The sequence below is a fragment of the Salmo trutta genome, chromosome 14, assembly GCF_901001165.1.
Source record: "Salmo trutta chromosome 14, fSalTru1.1, whole genome shotgun sequence".
Lineage (NCBI taxonomy): Eukaryota > Metazoa > Chordata > Actinopteri > Salmoniformes > Salmonidae > Salmo > Salmo trutta.
Window position 1 is genome coordinate 65776420 of NC_042970.1, and position 7468 is coordinate 65783887.

Sequence of the window (7468 nt, forward strand, 5' to 3'; positions counted from 1 at the left end):
GGGTTGATAAATTGGATTTCCACTGATTATTTTTGTGTGATTTTGTTGTCAGCACATTCAACTATGTAAAGAAAAAAGTATTTAATAAGAGTATTTCTTTCATTCAGATCTAGGATGTGTTGTTAAAGTGTTACACCGTGACTGGCCTCACACTCCAGTACAGTAGGTGGCGGTGTATGCACCTTCAAAGTTTGATGCTATCCGCCAACCCAATCCCCACGAAGAAGAAGCCAAATAATAATAATAATAAGAAGAAGAAGAAGAAGAAGAACGCACTCTTAAACAACCGGAAAAAATAATCAGAAAGTCCGGAAGTACAATGAAAAACACAACACGCTAACCTAGCATGCAAATGTCGATGTTATATAGATAATAACATACAATTGTTTTGTCAGGTACAATAACCACATAGGTAGAGGACACGCTTATTCATATCTTATTTCTCAATTGGACGATCTAAGTCAAGATGGGAGGAGGTGACCTCGTAAGTATGATCAAATATAAGCTTACAAAGCTAACTAACTTGCTTGTTTTGTTTGTGTCTAGCAAGCTAACTAATCACAAAACCACCTAAATGTTCGATACAATTCAATTACTGCCAACTTATGAACTTGCGTTTAGTGAAGAGAAACGCTATCACTGCCACGACAACTAGTTGGCGTAGCTAGTTAACTATGTTGACCCCCTAACTAAATTACATTTTGAAGGTGTTTATTTTATATTTTCCCAGTTATGTTGTTACACAACTACCTAGATGGTTAACGTTACTCAGAAGTAGTAATTCCTTACCTTCCCTGAAGAACAATTGGAATTCAGAAATGATGGTTGTCTTTCCCTGTTTGTCTAATTATATAGAATATCACTTTCCCTTCTCTCTTTCAGAACCTGAAGAAGAGCTGGCATCCCCAGACTATGAAAAACATAGAGCGGGTATGGAAGGCTGAACAGAAGCACGAGGCTGAGGTGAAAAAGATTGAGGAGCTTCAGAAGGAGCTGAGAGAGGAACGAGCTCGAGAAGATATAACCAGATTCGCTCAGCAGACTGGGGCTTTAAAGTAATGCTCACCTCACTGACCCTTATGATGATGAGGAGGAAGTAATAGGTCTCACCTTGATAGAGAAACCACTGTTCTGTCTAGGTTTAAAAGTCAAATGAGTTAGCTTTATTTGATACTTTTCCAATTTTCATGTGTGCCCTCACCACAGACAAATGGACAGAGATACTCCCCTTGGATGTTGTCACTAACACTCAACTGCTTTTTTTTGTTTTACTCCAGGAAAAAAGATGACCGGTTGGACTGGATGTACCAGGGGCCAGGTGGTCAGGTGTCCCGTGATGAGTACTTGCTGGGCCGCCCCGTCGACAAGCAGATCACCCAGCAGTTTGAGGAGCCAGAGAGCGGTCCATCCGAACAAACCGGCCTCCTGCCTGGCTCAATCTTCAACCCCTCCACCCCTGCATCCAACCTCGACATGGCCGCCAAGATCAGAGAGGACCCGCTGTTTGATATCAAGTCAGTCACTCTTGTCTCTTTCTTTTCCATTTAGTGTGTCCAGCTAGCAACTGTTATACCATACATTGATGTTCTGCTGTTAGCCAAGAGCTGATGATAATGACACGTCGTATTTTTCAAGGAAACGGGAGGAGGAGAAGAAAAGGGAGGTCTTGACAAACCCAGTGAAAATGAAGAAGATCAAAGAAATGGTAAGTTCTCCATTCAAACTGGGATGAAATCAGTTTCAGCCTGTTGTAGTTTCAGATGAACTGGGTTCTAAAGCAGCAATAGTTTTTCACTTTTTATTTTCTTTCAGCTGCGTCAGAATCTTGAAAAGAAAGACAAGAAAAAGAAGAGGAAGAAGGACAAGAAGGAAAAAAGGGAGGAGAAAGAGAGGAGAAAGGAGAAGAAGCATAAGAGAAGGAGCTTGAGCTCAAGCTCTGTGGACGAAGACAAAAAACACAGGTGCACTTGAAACCTAACTTCAGTAGAGGTTTCTCAGGATCAGTAAACAGATGCCAATATGACCAGATGTTCAGTTTAACTGTTTTGATCTTGAAAGCATTTTGTGATAGTTTACAAAATCTAGCTTGCAGCTTCTATTTTTGACAGCAACTTCTGGATGGGGTAGATTGTTATTTTTTTGAATTTTATTTAACCTTTATTTAACTAGGCAAGTCAGTTAAGAACAAATTCTTATTTACAATGATGGCCTAGGAACAGTGGGTTAACTGCCTTGTTCAGGGGAAGAACGACAGATTTTTACCCCTTGTCAGCTTGGGGATTCGATCTAGCAACCTTTCGGTTACTGGCCCAACGCTCTTAACCACTAGGCTACCTGCCGCCCCAATCCTATCAGTCCTTAGACCCCAGCAAAATGCTGCATGTCTAGCCCTTATATTTAGCCTGTCAGTGAAGTGTTTTACTCTTTTCTTTTCAGGACAACCAGGGCTACAAGTAGAACACAAAACAATTCGACTTAAGTAGTTGCGTTAATTGACAAATGTCCATAAAGAAAAAAGGTCCGCCAAAGCAAAAACCTGATAAAAATGAATATATATTAATGCTGTAATTACAGAAATTGTTTGCTCACCGGGAAATGGATATCCAACTAGTCAGTGACAACATTTACATTTACGTCATTTAGCAGACGCTCTTATCCAGAGCGACTTACAAATTGGTGCATTCACCTTATGATATCCAGTGGAACAACCACTTTACAATAGTACATCTATATCTTTTGGGGGGGGGGGGGGGTAGAAGGATTACTTAATCCTATCCCAGGTATTCCTTAAAGAAGTGGGGTTTCAGGTGTCTCCGGAAGGTGGTGATTGACTCCGCTGTCCTGGCATCGTGAGGGACAACTGAGCTTATTTCAGTATTATAGACACTGTCTTTGGATTTCCTATGATATTCTATGTAGAAGAACCTCTTACCTTCTAATGACTCCTTTGTAGCTTGTGAGCGTCATAGAGCAAAACATGTTACGTGTGTGTTCTTGAGCTTTTCACAGATGGGTAGCTGAAACCATTTGGACTCTACAGACATTCGCCCTTGTCTCACAAACACCGCTCTAGCTCAGCCGCTGTTAATAATCACACAGACTAATGGTTAGTACCTACGGATGCAGAATAAGTAGATTAATCCAATGGTACAACCCATAAGTATGTAGCTCAAACACAATGTTTAAAAAGGGTTAGAAGTCCAAAACATTCCAGCGTTGTGGTGGGACTCGTTGGGTTAACTGAGTGATGTATCTTTACTTAGGCACCATTCTAAAGAGGAATTGAAAGAAACAACCCACTCACATTCCCACCATCGCAGTGTCCCCGCTGGCTATGGACTACAGGTCAGTATGGCTCAATCTCAATCTATATATTGACAGTGAACATTGTTAGATCTTAGTCCAATCAATTCAAAGTTACTTAAATCCTCCTGAGAGAGATGTGTACCGCTCATCGCCTAATTTCTCTCCTCAGTTTCCAGCTGTGAGGCTTCATCAGTCCTCAAAGCCCCCCAACCACTTAAGGCACCGTTCTCAGGAGAGGAGCCGCTCTCGATCGCCTCAAAGGACAGATGGGAACGGCCATCATTCCTCTCACAGGACAGACAACCACTCCTCTCACAAATCAGAGAACCACTCATCCCACAGGACAGACCAGTTCAAAGTTCCACAGTTCCAGCGCCCCAAAGCCCCCCCCAGCCCACAGAAAGATCGCTACCAAAGGCGTCAGAGCAGTACCACCAAGTAAGAGTCCACAGCACCTGTTTATGCAATTATCACACTTGGGTTCAATCATCAGTGAACTAATGGTAATCACACCACCCCATCCTAAAGTGTTTTCTTATCCCTATATTTATCTGTCTGATATTCTCTTAGATGTCTCTCTGCTGAAGAGCTGGAGAAGAAGAGGAGGGAGATGATGGACTTCGCCAAACAGAGAGACGAAGAGCGTGAAAGCAATATTAGAAGTTACAAACGACAGGATGAACAGGAGAAGGAGCGGGAGAAAGAAAAAGGCTGCAAGCATGACCGCAACGCTGGCTTTATCCAGTAAGTCTCTCACTGACTGACACGCACGTATTGCATGCTTACTCTGGCTGTTGTCTGGTCCTCTAAAACTGTTGCATCCATCCCTGCAGTAACATGAAGCTGGAGAGTGCCTCCACCTCTTCCTTGGAGGATCGAGTCAAGAGAAACATCCACTCCATACAGAGGACCCCCGCATCCCTGGAGAAGAATTTCATGAGGAGATGAGAACTAGAAGAAGCAGGAATGGGTTGATGGAGGAGAGAGTAAAAATATGCACCAGCTACCACACTGAAATATGTGCACCGGTTTGCCAGGACTGCCAACTAATTTATAATTTAATAAACAAAACAGACACTGCAGAGGCACCATGCATTTGCACTCGGGCCCTGTGAAACCGCCCCTTAGCCATTGCCCTGACTAAAGCAATGCAAAGGATCTGACTTCCTCTGTAATGGAAAAACTCACCCGTGCCATTCACCAGCAACAGCAAGCCATACTCACCTTTATAGAATGAGCAAAGTTGGATTTATTTTAAGTGGAAATTGTATATTGTGTTCTCTGTAATGGTTAGAATTATTGAAACTTTTATCACACACAACCTTTTGTAAATGATGTTCCTTGGAAATCTTTAGTGTATTGCTGTAATGGAGAAGAATTGTGTATCTTAATTAAAAATTGTTCCTAAAGTTCTTGAGTTGGGGACTAACAAACTAAATACTGTCTGAGTTGACATGTGTTGTAAGTGAAGCTGATTACTGCTTTGATACACCTTCAGAAAACTATGATAATTGAAAACGTCCTATGAAGACGAAATAAAGAAAAATTCTCAGGCACACTGTCACCAGCATCTTCATAAAGTAGACATACATTGTTGAATGACTATCATGAAAGCTTTTTGTTTTATAGGATAATAATGCCGGATTTAAGAGGTGCCCATCTCCAGTGGTTTGGTGTTTTAGTCACAGGCTCATAGCTTACTGTACATTTTTTCAATGTATGGTCCCGGAACTTGTCTTTATTTTCATTATTGTTTCACTTTAGCACGCTTCAAACAAACTAGGAACGTTTTCAAACAAACTAGGAACGTTTGCACAGTCCCCTAACAACCGTCAACGATAACACCAATGGCCACCCGGAACCTTTTACAAACCCAATCATCGTGTAGTACCGAATGACGTTTCAAACAGCAAGGTTGGCTGATTTCCGACTGTTCCAAATCCTGTAGTCACTGTGGGATTGTTATCTGCAGTTATTAAAAATAGTGAACATTTACAAGATATTTCAACGGCTAAGGAAGATACCTCAACGTATTCACAATGGTAAGATGTCAAATAATGTATGCATGTAGCTAGTACTTGTGGTCCGTAGATTGGTTTGTAAAACTAGCTCAGCTAACGTTAGCAACCGGCTGCCTAATCAGTATGGTAGCTAGCATTTAGCTTGCTAACCTTAGCTAGCTAGTTACCATTGCAGGTGACTTTTGGCATGGCAAACAAGTTCAACGAAAAAGTAACTAGTGTTAATCATTTTCCAAACGTAACTACAACAGTAACTCGCCACGTAGTTGGCTATAAACTGGATTATTGTCACTAACGCTAGTCTATGAATGAGCTGACTAGCTAATGTTAGCACTTGCTATCTGAAGAGGGATGCAACATCATGCAACTTGAGTCTGATGGAAGTTTATAATCTTGACGTGCCTAGTTAATAGTTATACCAATATTTCTATTGATTCACCAATGTTTGAAGTAATCAAGGTCACCCGTCAAAGTTAGTAACTAACTCAATAGTTAGTGATGGAATCAATGTTGTTTGGGTTTTGAAATTGTCCCAGTCATGATTGCTACTCATAACTTCTCTCCCTCGTTTCCTTCCTTGTGTTTCATCTCCAGTCTATTATGTCCTATAATGGTGGTGCCGTCATGGCGATGAAGGGTAAGCAATGTGTAGCCATTGCAGCAGATCGAAGATTCGGTGTACAGGCGCAGATGGTGACCACAGACTTCCAGAAGATCTTTCCCATGGGAGACAGACTCTACATTGGCCTGGCTGGCCTGGCTACTGACGTACAGACAGTGTAAGTGTCCATCAGTGCACCTCTTCTCTCCCAAGTTCCAGAGTATTTTGATGGTTAGTGCAACAGATTGACCTTGCAGGTGATATTAATTATCCACTTTATTTTTCCAACAGTTCCCAGAGGCTCAAGTTCAGATTGAACCTCTATGAGCTGAAGGAGGGGCGTCAGATCAAACCCAAGACATTCATGAGCATGGTCTCCAACCTGCTGTATGAGAGGAGGTGAGTTTACTGATGTGAAGAAGCACAGTATTTCATATACAAGTCTACACTTCCACCTTGGTGGCAAGTCTGTGACTGATCTAATGTGAATCCCCTGTCTCAGATTTGGGCCATACTACATTGAGCCTGTGATCGCTGGGCTGGACCCCAAGACCTTTGAGCCATTTATCTGCTCGCTGGACCTGATTGGCTGCCCCATGGTGACAGAGGACTTTGTTGTGAGCGGCACTTGCTCAGAGCAGATGTACGGCATGTGTGAATCTCTCTGGGAGCCAGACATGGTAGGTTGTGAACTGTATTGTAAGATAATACATTGAGTGTGATAGTTGATTATCTCTGTCTTTATTTACAATGGTTATTTTTGACACCTGCAGGAACCAGAGGACCTGTTTGAGACCATCTCCCAAGCCATGCTGAATGCAGTGGACAGGGATGCCGTTTCAGGCATGGGTGTCATTGTGCAAGTCATGTAAGTACAGTCATACTTTTCCTCTTCCACTGCCTACATTTTGGATTAAATACCTGCTAAATGTGTAATTAATCAGAGGATTCATACAAATGACATTTAGATGGTGATATTAGTAATGTTCTGGTCAGTGTTGTTGTAGTGACAATATCTTGATTGACTTATTTTGACAGTGAGAAGGACAAGATCACCACACGTACCCTGAAGGCCAGAATGGATTAAAGCTCCTCCCTCATCTCTACCAACTCCCACTATTTTGTATGAAAGTGATCAACACTGCGTGTACTGTTTTTCTTAAGATAGTGTTCAATAAAATGAATGACTATTAGTGTTACAATGTCTCTGGTTTGCCTGGTATGTTATTTGTGAGCAAGTAATGAAAGATGAGGGCTTAACTTTGTTAAATGACAGATTTATCAGATTGATAATTGTGTGGATTATCTCTGCTGTGGTGACTTAATAAAACAGGGAAAGACAGCCAGGAGCCTAATTCAGTAACCTTGTGAGAAGAACAGTCTCCAGGGACTAATTTGAATGAATTGAGCGGCTAAACGGCTATCTGACACTCGTCTCTCGACACAGAATAAGTCATAATAACCTAATTTAAAACCACTGCTACAAGGCACAAAGGAATGATCTTTGTTAGTCAAAGGTGAGAAAATGAATTAAATTAGA

The 7468-nt window shown here is 41.7% G+C and overlaps 2 protein-coding genes across 2 annotated transcripts; both read left to right on the forward strand.

The window, feature by feature from the left end:
* The first annotated feature begins 240 nt into the window (after positions 1–240).
* Positions 241–4746, forward strand: LOC115208668 (pre-mRNA-splicing factor CWC25 homolog). The gene is made up of 9 exons (XM_029776907.1): positions 241–484; positions 883–1055; positions 1278–1514; positions 1636–1705; positions 1813–1961; positions 3264–3345; positions 3476–3744; positions 3877–4050; positions 4140–4746. The coding sequence occupies exons 1-9, from the start codon at positions 467–469 to the stop codon at positions 4252–4254; spliced, it is 1287 nt and encodes a 428-aa protein (XP_029632767.1). The 5' UTR covers positions 241–466; the 3' UTR covers positions 4255–4746.
* A 446-nt stretch (positions 4747–5192) lies between these two features.
* On the forward strand, positions 5193–7133 carry LOC115208672 (proteasome subunit beta type-3). The gene is made up of 6 exons (XM_029776914.1): positions 5193–5348; positions 5922–6106; positions 6220–6327; positions 6431–6608; positions 6702–6796; positions 6967–7133. Exons 1-6 carry the CDS (start codon positions 5346–5348, stop codon positions 7013–7015), a joined length of 618 nt encoding a protein of 205 aa, XP_029632774.1. The 5' UTR covers positions 5193–5345; the 3' UTR covers positions 7016–7133.
* Positions 7134–7468: the final 335 nt, after the last annotated feature.

Coding starts and splice junctions, on each gene's coding strand:
- LOC115208668 (XM_029776907.1), top strand. Junction 1,962..3,263: donor GACGAAGACAAAAAACACAG/GTGCACTTGAAA, acceptor ATCTTTACTTAG/GCACCATTCTAAAGAGGAAT. Junction 4,051..4,139: donor CGCAACGCTGGCTTTATCCA/GTAAGTCTCTCA, acceptor CCATCCCTGCAG/TAACATGAAGCTGGAGAGTG.
- LOC115208672 (XM_029776914.1), top strand. Junction 6,107..6,219: donor GCTACTGACGTACAGACAGT/GTAAGTGTCCAT, acceptor TTTTTCCAACAG/TTCCCAGAGGCTCAAGTTCA. Junction 6,328..6,430: donor AACCTGCTGTATGAGAGGAG/GTGAGTTTACTG, acceptor CCCCTGTCTCAG/ATTTGGGCCATACTACATTG.